The sequence below is a fragment of the Branchiostoma lanceolatum genome, chromosome 9 (genome assembly GCF_035083965.1).
Source record: "Branchiostoma lanceolatum isolate klBraLanc5 chromosome 9, klBraLanc5.hap2, whole genome shotgun sequence".
NCBI lineage: Eukaryota > Metazoa > Chordata > Leptocardii > Amphioxiformes > Branchiostomatidae > Branchiostoma > Branchiostoma lanceolatum.
The window spans coordinates 1,962,492-1,976,373 of record NC_089730.1 but is presented as its reverse complement, the minus strand read 5'-3'; the positions used below and the strand labels follow the sequence as shown (position 1 = coordinate 1,976,373).

Sequence of the window (13,882 nt, the reverse complement as noted above, 5' to 3'; positions counted from 1 at the left end):
ATGAGCGTTTAGCTGCTTTTCCGTCAAATATTTGCGTCTTTGTGTATCTATTTTGTATTTCAACGTTTTTGCAGGGCTATGGAATCGGTCTTTTCACCTGGCTCAAATATCACACCTCTCGATCTAGAAGCTGTAAAAGAGAATATGTTAATTCAGAAATGAAAACCGGCATATAACCCATAGAGCACACTTAGATTTAGATTTGTATAATTAGCATTTTCAAGTCATTCAGTTCCCCTCTTCCAACAAAAACAGCTAAGGCCGACTGCAGTTCCAAAAATTGTGCTAGGTGGCCCAAAACTATATGCACCCCTTCTCGGGATCGAGTCCCAGATCAATCTACCACCGAAAAATCATGACCACAGGATGCCCATATCTTGGTACTTGGCTCAGTTATGATCGAAAGTATTTAAAAAATCCATCCTCGACATCTTGAGCTGTCCACATGCATGTACATAGTAAATAACGTGTACGTACAAGTACAAACGGCACCGGAAAACATAACCTTTTGTTTGGTTTCGGCAATAACCCAGAGGTATATATTGTATACCATAATGGCATGAACTTGTAACTTGAACTTATAATGCTCATGTGATTGCGCATAAACTCAGGAAAGCTACCGCTTGCTTAGTCTGGTCCCAGTCTCTACGGGTCGGTGTGTTTTACCGGGCCCAGTCTGACCCGTTTCTATCAGTCTGTCTTAGCTGCCATATAGAGTTTCGCAGCCACCCTAGTTTATCAGCCACCGTAGTTTTGCCGCTACCGGGAGGGAGCTAACTACCCCTCGGGCGGGCTAATCAGTGTCTTGGCGGGCGGGCATCACTCCCAGCCCCGCAGAGAAACCGGGGAGCTCCCGACAGTATGGTTTCCAGGCTACAGCTTGCTCATCTGTGAATCCAGGTCCGTAGCGGAATTGTCGGATTATTACTTGCGTGGGACGTACGCCACTAAAGCTTCATACGTAATCCCGCTTACCACAGCCTGACCAGATAAGCTGATTTAGGGCGAGGTGCGGTACTTAATAGCTTTAGCCGTTTGCGTCATTGACAATCTGGGGCTTCAATTTCCAGTAATGAATTATCTTCGCCAAGAAGGTCATGTTTTCGGTGGGGTGGTTGTTATTTAACGACAAGATGCTATTGGTGGATTGTTATGAAATTTAGTATGTCGGCAGGTGTTGACAAAGCGTAGGACAGGTTCGATTATGGTTCTCCTAGCGGCTCTCTATGGCGCTGCAGCGGAACTTCGAGTTTTTGGCATCTCATGTTGTGAATATGATATGGTCACGATTATTGGCGGACAGGCTGGGGAATGATTAATATAGGTATGGAATCTCTGGCGGTTTTCCTCCAATACTGACCTACTGTAGATTGCGGGCCACTGAAATGTTTTAGTCATTTGACCCACTCGGCAAGAAGAGACGTCTTCGTTGGGCCGCAGTGGGCGTGATAGCACCCCCCCCCCCACACACACACACTGTGACACGCGCACTCACACGCGCACTGCACACACACCGCCACGCATGCACTGCACACACACCGTCGTGCACACACACACATACAGCTAAACCCCTTGCATAGTAAACTTTGGTTTATGTTGTTCCCGTGTATCAGTATTGTATCAGTATCACATTGCTCTTGACATAAGATATGATGACCTAATAAATAGAGAAGCATGCATAGCCCTTTACATAGTCTTGCCGTATGATAGCTAGCACGTGTCTCAAACCAGCATCTGTCACTGAACTGAATGAACAGTTAATATGGACACTAGCTGATATCGATACTGGTGCCGTGATAGGATACTGCTGGAGTGTACACCCCCTCGCCCCTACCCCTCTCCCCAACTCCGTCAGTGGATAAACAGAAACCATGGTCACGTAGGTTACATGAAAAGCAATGCTCCAGAAATTATGTCTAACGTAACAAGTTATTCACATTTCTCAGTCACTTACAACAGCCTTTCAAGAGACTCGATAGCATAAACAAGAGTTGACATGAATTTTGGTACAACTTGGTTAATACTGTACATAGATTATTGCTTTTTTATATACAGTAGTAGAAAAGGTATATACTGAAGCTCCCGACCTCACCAGATTTAAACAATATATTACAGATTCACTCCTTTAAGCCTTTATTGTAGAATTTTGGTATCAATTTTGTATTTCTATTTTGTAATTTATAGTTACCGTACGAAAGTCACTGTATACTTTTTGTTGCATCAAGAAAGCTTCACATAAAAGCCAAAGTTTCTGTGCCAACTGAGCAACGAAAAGTTGTAACTAGGGCATATTGCACCTTGCCAAAGATCATATCGTACATCTTATGTAAACTTTATTTCGTTAGTGAACGGTGCTCAAATGGCATTCTGATACTTTGGTAAAAGATTGGAGGTTCTATTCAATAGAGCCATATTGATAAAAGCAATTTACCAGTTGACTGGTATTCAACCGTGTGCAGCCTACAAATTATGTTCTTATCCGTCCTCTATCAATACCCAACGGTTAGGCAACCGGAAAATTAAGCTGTATATTAGATAGGAACGTCTTCTGACGTAAGTTCCGGTGCGTCATAATGGGGTTAAGGTCATTGGTGGATATACGTCGCTGCGGGTAATTGAAAAATCAGTGGTAATTAAATGGACGTCATTTACGTCATCTGACGTAACGACATGACGCACCAGACATTCACGTGCACGGAGTTGATGTGAATTGAAATCTCCAAGCAGATGTTAGAAGTCATGCGCAAAGTGGAGAAGCTTTTCTGCCTTCTTGTTTTGCGTTCCTGAGGTAAGTTTGTAACAGAAACGGTCGCTAGAAAACGTCATGATTTTGCTTTCGAACATCTGCTGCTGTGAGACTTTCCGGTGCAAATAATATATTACGACTAAACACCTTTGTTTCCACGCATATTGTTATATTTCATTCATGGTCTATGAACATATAGATGTAACCGTAATTTTTCATTTAAATGCTACGATAAATCGTTAGTTAAAGCAATCATATAACATAGCCGAGGAATTGGTCTTCTTCCGCCGATGGCTCAAGTGCTGCATATCTTGGGCAGGACATCGCCGATTAGAAAGTAGTTATATGCAGACTGTACTCTGACTATCAACATCTTCCAATTTAAAGTTCCTTGTATCGTGTACTTGTTAAGAACACATTGCTTTTCTAGCCGATATGCAGACATTTCCATGGCGTGTACGTACATTGTAATGTTGCACGATGCAATTATTGAAATTATCGATTGCGCTGAGTTAAGAAGATTTGATCACGCAAGTCGACCTAAAGCCGTCACCAAAATTAGACTTACAGCGCACGCAATGAGACTGGTTGTATATCACAAGGTTATATTGGATGAAATGATACTGGCGTGTTTTTCCATCACGAGCTCCAGCCGACATCTCGGGGGATATACTCACCTTGCACGTGATTGGTCGTGACGTCACACGTGCGGTATCTACAGTTACCTCAGGAATCTCGTGATGAGCACATGCTGCAGCAGCTGTCAGAAAAATTCTCCCTCAGCAAAATTACATCTCTTGTTGCCACGTGACGAGATAGAACTCAGAAGTTTTCTTAAACTTTCGATCGCTTTGTTTGTATAATTAGTGTTGCGCGCCGATCCTTGGTTGGTCTATGGTCTCTCTATACAACATTTGTGTTGAAAAAAGGCAATGAGTATATAGTTGAGTTGTCAGCTGCAGGTAACAGCTGCAAGGTCATGCAGTGATATGATGGAATAGAGTTCAATAGACCGTTCCAGCTGTCAACCAGAATTAGAGATTTAGCCAATCATTAGAGAGAAGTATTTGGTCACGAGATAGTGATAGCAATCAATATTATAACTTGTAAGGACTTGGTAAGATCACTGAGTCACATAACTCGGTACGGTAAAAAAAAGCAATGTATGGCATTTAAAAAATCAATTCAATTAGTTGCTAGGAAAAACTTCTATCAAGCCCAAACAACGGACGAACAAAAGGGAAAAATATATTGTTACTGTACAGTGGCATGTTTCAAGTGCTGTGTTTGATATTCCCAGATACAACTGTAGTAGCACTGCAAGGTATATTATGCTTTTATTATGGTGCTTTCCCTAGAAAGATATCTGTCTCTACTCTAGTGAAACTTATCCTTCAATGTTTTCCGGCTGATACCAAGGCACAAAAATACCCGCCATGCTATTTAAACTAGCTGCCCGGAGCCAGTCCAGGTCTGTTATGGTGATTCCCCTGAGCAAAGTTGAACGACACCGTGTCGGAGTGACCTGCAGGACTTTACAAATGGTTTGAATAGTAAGTTATGATCGCGCAGGCCGCTCAACAAATTCTTGACACCCTTGCTCTACCAACCTCTGGTTTTCACACATAACAGCGACATTGTCCTTGGCAGCAATGTATTCCAGTGTCATTGTTGATCACTGTTGTTTTCTTCTTGAAATGAGCATACAGCCGGTAAATTTCCGCTCTTCTCAAAATCGCGATCTTGACCTTGAAGAAAATCGAATGATCTTCAAATCACTTCCTGACACTAGTCAAAAAGAGTTTGTGTTTGTATATTTTGCACTTCGGGCAGTTTGGGTCGGAGCCCAAATAGTCGAGATTGTCATGTAGGGGTGGAGGTCCTCTTGGCCCGGTTGGAAATAACCTCTGTGCTATAAGGCAATGTCAGCAAGTTTTCTAGGAAATGGGGTCGTGTTGTCCATTAAGGTTAACGGTGTGGGTTCAAAACGGCTTGGGCGTGCCCTGCAAGTTTACAGAGAGCTTCCGTGATTTATTTTTGTAAACGAAATCGATTCTTATCATCGTAAATATAACCCTATGCAACCAAGGAGGTTAGAAGAGGTTTAAAAAACTATTTTCTAACCTAAAGTAACTAAGTTATGCATAAGTAAAATGATTTCTTCTTTGTTCCATTACAGCACTGTCAATGGACATGTATATCTAACTCTACTCTTTGTGATTGTTCTAATTCTACAGCATCTTATTCTTGTTAGACCCTCTATTGTTTTCATCAATTGAGGCAAACTTTTACTTTCAAGAGCTTTAATATAGTCATTCGAGCATTCGCCGTTTTAGTTATTTCAAAACATAATTGGTGAGAAAAATCCAGTAGAAAAAATAGAGTAAGAAGGCAATGTTTAACTCCGACAATTCGCGTTATTGATTAAAGAAAAATCGATACGAACTTCTTTGTTATGTCTAAAGTAAAACAATTCGCGCCAAAAAGTTTGAAGCTAAATATTGAACCAATCAGAAGCCATAATTCCCTGACGTCAGGGCGGTGGTTTCCCACGTGCTAAGTGAGTGGTAATTAGGCTATCAGCCAATCACGGTTCCTATTTTCCTCTTGACCAATCAGAGCTGAGCATGATCAGGTCTGTTCACGTGAACAGCACACACAAGGGTTCTTTCCATTCCTCCGTCTGATTCATTCCAAGTCTGACTGCGAGCCGAGTTGTACGGTAACTAGCAAACAGGTAAGCTGTGTATTCTTTGTTTGTCAATTTTCATATTTTTGCCAATATATTCTTGACAATGCCTCCTTACTCTTAAAATACTGCGCTTTGTGGAATTTAAGACGTTTCTGTGACGTTTGTCAGACGACGGCTTGGCTATCTTGTTTGCCAGGATTTGTTGACCAGACGAAAATTTTGTATGGTCTGAGACCAAAGTCCAGGTTTACACTTACATAAACGGACTGGCAGCGATATTCCTGAGAGAAAGGGGCTTTAAAATCTGTTTCAAATCCCGTCTGAGACGTATGGATAAACCTTTCTATTTCTCTGAACTGGCGGCTTGGATTTGAAGGAAATTGGCGGGCAAAATATGTCTACCGCCAAAATCGTCGGATAATTTAGCCTCACCCCCCCCCCCCCGGTCTGGTAAACCCTGTTTCTAATTTGTGTCCCGACGTTTATGTGGCTGAAGGTTTCTTGTAGTTGTACCATTGAAAACATTTTTCCTTATTCAGAAATTCTCTCCTTTTTTTTAGTTCAAGCAAGGAGGTTATATATATAACCTCCTTGGTTCAAGACACGAAATGAATTATGGCGGAAAGCTTGTTACGCTTCGCTGACTGAAATACAGGCGGGTCGAAAGCGACCTTCCCTCATATTTCGCCACAGAAACACTGCTTATCCTCGCAGTCAAGAAATTAGAATACTTCTGCCGAATTTTGGATCCCTACCACATATTTTCTGTAAAAAAATTACTAACAAAAGAACTGATATCTTTCTTGAATCAGAGACAACACTCGGTACATGCGCTGAGATAGATTACTTTGAAGAAGTATGTTCCACGTGGAGGAAAATTCCACGTTCAGTCGTCAACTTGTGAATCACTGAAGTGTCATTTACACCTTTTATGTATACTGATTCACTTTCAATGCCGAATACTAGTATTTTACAGGTAGAAAATAATTTTGGATAGTGATTCTCAATTTTTGTCAACAGGGCTGAACCTAGCCCACTGTTCCTCCTGTTTAGTGCGTTCAGGCCCAAATTTTATCGCAAACCATTTAATCAAAAGCCCAAAGCGACACATGGACCAATTTATTTTAGTCATTATTTATCGAGATTCCATGTCAAATCCTTAAAATCAAAAAAAAGATTTTAATGTTGCAGTCTACACTGGTGCCATTATGATTTTGCCCTTGTCTCTAGTTTAGGCCATACTGATTTCATTACATGGATGACATCCTCTGAGCTCCACAGAACTGATACGATTGTGTAAAAAAAAGTTTGCTTCATTATAAAATCAGGCGGTCAGGAAGGTTGAACAAATGACAGAACATGTCGAAGTGTTGACGGTATTTTTCCTGCAGTCTAACACAATCTTGATCTCTTTTACTTTTTAGAAACCACAAGATGGCTTTATCACTGACACCTTCAGCCGCCACCGATAAGTCGGTCCTTGACCGGTACATGAAGCTTGACCAGGGCGACCGGGTTCAGGCCATGTACGTGTGGATCGACGGCAGTGGCGAAGGACTGCGTGGGAAAACAAGAACACTGGAAACAGAGCCCAAAGATATCAAAGGTAGGTTGGTGTTGAATATCATAGACTGGTTCACTTAGTCTGTGTAACTTCCAGTGTACGCATGATTTTTCTGTTATGCTGTAAGTGCAGAAATTTTCACTGGGATTTAAGTTCGCAGTAGGGAGAAAATGAAGTGTTTTTCGGTGATTTTTAGTTTGTTTGAAACAATAGTAGCGCTGCAGTCACAATGGAACAGCTTTTTGTGATGGTTTTAGGTTTGCGTTCACTGCGAAAACCGCGAACATTTATGCACTTACAGTACTAGGAAGAACAAATTTGAAATTTTGTTAAGTCTGAATCTATTTCATTCATTTTGGGCTAGATCTAGTCAGAGATTTGATTCTCTGTCAGTGAACTGTTCAACACAAAAAAAAGTCAAACAGCATGATGCAATACCCCATTTTGTCCCCCCAGTGTGGAAGTATCGCCTAAGATAACAGCTGATTTTCCAGGTTTTTCTCAGTATATCCCCAAAGACATATTTTTGCTGACCTGGCCAGAACTTATATGGGTGATGCAATCTTAGGTGGACAAACAGGAATATTCAGTGAGGGCAGTGTGACTATGAAACCATTTCATTAGATAACAGCTGATTTTCCAGGTTGTTTATCGCAGTAAAACCCCTTGAGACCCATTTCTACTGACCTGGCCAGAATTGAGCGGGGTGATGCAATCTTGGGTGAACAAACAGGAATATTCATGGGGAGGGTGGTGTGACCATAAAACCAGTAAAGTGCCAACCATACAACGGTTTGTGCCAACATTCAAGTGGACATTCTTTGGTGGCAGTTGCGTCATTATAGCTTACACATTATTGACACAGCAAAGTACAAGGGCTTCTATAGGCAACAACTTAAGTACAAATGAACACAGCTGCATAATGGATCAATATGCTGATGTTTACATGAAGCTAGAATCAGCTGAGCTAGTCATGATTCAAACATGTACTAATGTACCACTTATCTCAGTCAAGACAACTCAGATTTACTTAACTACGGTACAATTGTAAATTGTCTTACTGCTGGAACAATTGAGGGATTCTAATTCAAATAGTTAAACAGCATGTACTTATTGGCAAATGGACTTGTGTCTGTAGGACTTGTTGCTAGCATGCCGTGAACAACTTTTGGCTGTTTTTCAATGCTAAAGGCAAAGTAAATTCCTGGGAAAAGATTGTGATTTTCCCACATAGCTGTACAACAAAGGCTATCCTACTGTCAAGCTCTAAGCTGTTCCAGTTGGTACCGGTTCCTACAGTATCTTGTGATCTGTGTCCGGGTCTTGAGCAAACATCCTGATGCATGTCGGTGTAACAAGTGGCAATGTTTAAACCGCACAGATGTCCTTGTGCCAAAAAATACTGATTAAACAGGCCTGAATACAATCTGAGTACAGAATAGAAATAAGACGTGACAACTTAATTTTTGTCTGATTTGAAAGACCAGTCCTCAAATAACTCAAAATAATATTTAGGGGAATGAGTTTTCTGCATGTGAAAAATTACAGCCCTTGAAATGTGTCAGATAATATGCAGAAGTGAGGAAAAATGTGACACATGGTTTTCCATCTCTTATCTGAAATTTTTGTTTGAAAAACTAGTGATTTTTATGTCCCTTGGGGAAATGGTTGATCTGCTTTTAACTTTTTTTGCACATGAAGCCTAAACATTTTAAAATAACTTGAATCAGTCAGGATTACATGAAACAGGTGCTACTGTAAGGTTTTTGTTTTGTTAACTCTTGCAAAAAAAATGAGATATTGAATTACAGCCCTCACCACATATTGTGATATTAAGATGTACTATTCTATTGCTGTTTACAGAACTGCCAACCTGGAACTTTGATGGGTCCAGCACAGGACAGGCTGAGGGTTCTAACAGCGACATGTACCTGAAGCCTGTAGCCATGTTCAGAGATCCCTTCCGTCTGGGGAAGAACAAGCTTGTCTTGTGTGAGGTCTTCAAGTATGACTGGAGGCCAGCCGAGACCAACCACCGCCTGAAGTGTAACGAGGCCATGCAGGCGTCGGTAGACTCCCACCCGTGGTACGGTATCGAGCAGGAGTACACCCTCCTGGACCACGATGGACACCCCTTTGGCTGGCCCAAGCAGGGATTCCCTGGACCCCAGGGTAGGTTTGAGACATCGTTTCTAGAGGTTCTGACTAGGTCCTCAATGTTATGAGATTAACCTATACCTTTTTGTAGATATGTGAGAAGAACATGTTGTGCTGTGAATTTTGCTAACCAGAAACTGTACGTTTCTCAGGACCCTACTACTGTGGTGTTGGTGCCAACAAGGTGTACGGTCGTGACATCGTGGAGGCACACTACCGCGCCTGCCTGTACGCCGGAGTCAAGATCGCTGGCAGCAACGCTGAGGTCATGCCTGCTCAGGTGAGGACAATTACACTTCACTGCTCTCCTTTTTATTCTTTTTTTCATGTACTTACTTGTTAGATTTGTCACTGTTTATTTGAACCATGAAGACTTACTGATGTTTGATATTTCCCGTGCAGTGGGAGTTCCAAGTTGGGCCGTGTGAGGGGATTGACATGGGCGACCACCTGTGGATGGCTCGTTACATCCTGCACCGTGTGGCAGAGGACTTCGGCGTCATCGTCACCTTCGACCCCAAGCCCATGGTGGGAGACTGGAATGGTGCCGGTGCCCACACCAACTTCTCAACACTCGGCATGAGGAACGCTGGCGGCATCAAGTATGTAAAATTGTCCTTTTTATTAGAATTCTGATAATAGTGTCACAATGATATGTTGATGCAATTTTTTATCTCTATAAGTAGAGTTAGTTGGACTTTTCAGTAAGGTAATACCATCTATAGGGGTGTGATGGATAAATGTCTAACCAAAATGAATTTGTCTTTTTAGGGACATTGAAGAGGCCATCGAGAGATTGTCCCACAGACATGCGTACCACATTGCCATGTACGACCCCAAGCAGGGTGCCGACAACGCTCGCCGTCTGACCGGTCTGCACGAGACCTCCAGCATCCACGATTTCTCCGCCGGCGTGGCCAACCGCGGCGCCAGCATCAGAATACCTCGCCACGTGGGTGAGGACGGCTGTGGATACCTGGAGGACCGCCGCCCCTCGTCCAACTGTGACCCGTACCTCGTAACAGAAGCGATTGTGCGTACAGTTGTTCTGGGGGAGACCGAGAAGAAGTAAACAGATCTGTGTAAGGAACATTAGAACACCTCTCTACAATCATGTCTACAGTCTTTTAAAAAATTATCTGTAAACTCTGTTAAGAATATTCACCTGGTCAAGAGTATGTGGGATTTTGAACAATCTAACTGAAGGAAACAGTTCTGATTTAACTGGTACAGAATTGACATGAAGGCCACTTAAGCCAGCAAGTGTTTATTTTACCTTGAAGAAAGTTGAAATGGGACCAGAATACTTAAGTGTTTATAAAAGGGAGTGATAGATTATATTGTTGGTAAGAAATACGGGGAATATCTTGTAAATATTGTTCTGGGCTGGGGGGATTAGTAAAAAATAGTCCATAGGTTATGTACATTACCTCAGACTGACATTGGGAAAGATTGGGGGGAGGGGGGTCTGTGTTTATTTTGTGCTGTATGTCATCTTTAACACTATCATGTATACAGTGTACACACGGAAACTTGTAAAACTGCTGTTAATATTTGGCATATATTCATGTAGCTGTAACTTAAGGCTGTTGGTATCGGTGTATCACCTTAATTGCAGTCTGGTATATCTAGCACACAACTCTTTAAAACTGTTGCTTCTACTGTACCTGCAAATTGATAAAAAGCTGCATTGATTGTGACTTTAACTGGCTTTATACTACTCAGCAATACAGGTTCATAAATTGCAGGAATTGTGTATCCAAGGTTGGCTTTGCCATTCTATATCTGGCTCTCCACAGTTTTGCTTATTTATTTTTTACTACGCATAGGATAGGTAGTTTTTACTTCCCAAAAGTCTATTTGATTGAAGTCTGAATAAACATTTATGTTAAATAACATTTGAATGCTTTTGTTGTGTTTGTGTATGTCACATAAACCCCAGGGTAAAACCTAGTCTAGACGAAAGGACAAGGCTATCATTCTAGAAGTAAGTTCAGATATAAGTACATAATGATATAAGTAAGTGACGAAGGCTATAAGTTTAAATGATATTTGACAACGATAAATGCAAAATTGAAATTAAGGATCGTGCTAGAAAACTTCTCAGCAGACGGCGCCATGACGTTATTGGTCTTAACTGCCTGGCGACAGGATATGACGTTAGTAGGCCCTTTTAGGCGACAACAACATTGTCATCCGTGACCCCAAAGGAATGCCACCTACTTGCGTAGTTACTTGTTAACAACAAAAGAATGTCCACCCCATTAACTCTTCGTCTACGTTTTAAAGATAAATTGAAAATTACTGCGTTTCGCACGAAACTGCATTTAACAGTCATTGAACTGTTTGAAAACAGGGCGTACCATCTAGATCTGACGTCTGATTTTGTATACCTGCCCGCCTCCCCCCCCCCGTGTACACTAAATGTCGGGCAGTAACTTTCTAGCGAGGTCCAATCATATGGCTGCTCGCAGGTCACCGAACGTCACCGACAATTAGCCAATGACGGTCGAGTTTTGGGTTGTTAACACCCCTGGTCTTATGTAAATGTCATCAACTCAAACCAAGCGCCTTTGAGTTGTTATTCCCACTACTTCCATACCAAGGAGGTTTAAATAGTTGTTCCATACGTATACATCTAGATCTAGATCTATCAGTTTGTAAAGTTAACTTTCACCACCAAAACGCGAAGAGACTGAAGAGATGAAGTTTTACAGCTTCAATGGCGCTGCACTAGCGCTAATAGAGCGGTCATTGCGGGAGGGAATAGATCCCGACGAGGGTGAAAGTCTTCGAATCGACCCAACATTTCCCACCAAAAGCAAGCTCTCAAAGACGGGCCGCGTACAGAAATGGAGGGAAATCAAGTCCAAGCTAGTCTTGGGTCAGGATTTTGTGGCACATTGTGAGGCCCCAAATCACCGACTGCCGGCGTGAGAAGACATTGAACGGATTTTCCGGCAAAGTCACCTAAGAACGAATCCAGAGTGCGACAGTGAGGGATGAGCCAGTCGCAGGCATATGGCATTATTCAAAAGAGCCGATAAACCCGCTTTTGTTTATCATATTATGTATTACCTATGCATCTAGTTTTGTTTTTCCTTCGACACTGTATACTTACCTTTGTTCGAATCTATACAGGCGCAGACTATTGTCAGCCAAACACGAAAGCGACATTACTTCCCTGTATTTTCTGATGGCAATAAATGTTAAGTTTTGTATGTCACATTGTCTATCACCAAACATTATTTCCGTACATAAAATTTAAAGAAAATGCATGATACGAAGTGCTACAGCTTAGAACTTTAACCATGCTAAAGAAACCAAAATGCTCTCTCCGAAGCGTGGCGTTATGGCTATACTGCATTATCAAATATAAGGCGTTGTGTAGTCAGGTCGTGTCGATGTTTAAAACTTGTTCAGTGCGTAGTTCTGCTCTACATAAGCAGGATTAAAAGTCATGTGCTGCAAGTCACACGAAAAGTTACTTCGTAATGTATTGCCGCTATTAACAATGAACCAGTAATCGACGGACAAAGGGTGTGAAATATTCCTTCTTGCCCATCGCGTGCCAGTAGATTGGCGTTAATTGCCTACTTTGCATTTTAAAGGACTGGCTTTGTTGGCCGTCATTGGCTAATTGTCGGTGACGTTCGGTGACCTGCTGACAGCCATTTGATTGGACCTCGCTAGAAATTTACTGCCTGTCGTTAAGTGTTGGGCTCCCCCCCCCCCCCCCCTTAAACGTCCAGTCGGACCTTGAATTGCATTGAGAAAGGACATGTCCTTGTTGGGTGCAGCAAGGAACAGCAGCGTGCAATGAAACGAGTCCAACGGCGAGTTCTACGCATCATCAGCCAAGCGGACAGGGCATGATGCACCCAAATCACCGGTAGTATACCCACGCCACCCTCAAGTCGCGAGGCGAGGAGGCTAGCTTCAAACTGTTCAAGCAAACGCTGCAAGATAACAACCCCCTACACGACCTCGTCCCCCTTTCAGATCCACATATATGTGTACATATGTGTTAAAGAACGGAAATGACTTAAATACGCATACCTATTATAATCTAGGAGTCATCCAGATACCTAGTACCTGTGAAATGAAGTCTCTGCCATGTTCTAGCTCTACAAAGTACGCAAACGATACGTTGATACTTTCCAAACTAAACTTTCCAAATCTATAACACCTACATGTGTTCGAATTCATTCAGCTTACAACGCGTTAACGGCTTCTTCAATTGATGTTCTCTCCGGTTAAGAAACCCTAATATTTATCTGATAGTTTTATAATTTTAAGATGTGACCAGTGGCATTGGTACACCAAGGAGGTTAAAATAAGTTATTTTAACCTCCTTGGGTACATCGAAACCCCCACCCCTCCAAATTGTTTTCGTCAACAGCCTTATCCCGGTAGGGAATGGACGTTTGTTTGGGTCCACAAATAATTATACATGTACTACGTTATTTGTCAAGAACAACAGTCAACAACACTTCCCCAACAGCATCGACCATGATCATATTTGGTACTGCAGCGACACCATGCGGTTGTGATCATAAATCCAGAAGCTTATATAACATTGTCTCAGTTAAAGAAAGATTTGACTGCTGTATTTGCATCGTTTGTGACAACAAATATCCTCTTTATTAGTACAGAATTAGCACATCATACAAAAAAGCCACGTCAATACGGTAATACACATTTTTAATTTGGTCCAGCTGAT

General features: G+C 41.9%; 1 protein-coding gene across 1 annotated transcript; it reads left to right on the top strand.

The window, feature by feature from the left end:
- Positions 1-5,367: 5,367 nt before the first annotated feature.
- Positions 5,368-10,404, top strand: LOC136441163 (glutamine synthetase-like). The gene is made up of 6 exons (XM_066437263.1): positions 5,368-5,483; positions 6,863-7,044; positions 8,866-9,174; positions 9,312-9,439; positions 9,562-9,761; positions 9,931-10,404. The coding sequence occupies exons 2-6, from the start codon at positions 6,873-6,875 to the stop codon at positions 10,229-10,231; spliced, it is 1,110 nt and encodes a 369-aa protein (XP_066293360.1). The 5' UTR covers positions 5,368-5,483; positions 6,863-6,872; the 3' UTR covers positions 10,232-10,404.
- Positions 10,405-13,882: the final 3,478 nt, after the last annotated feature.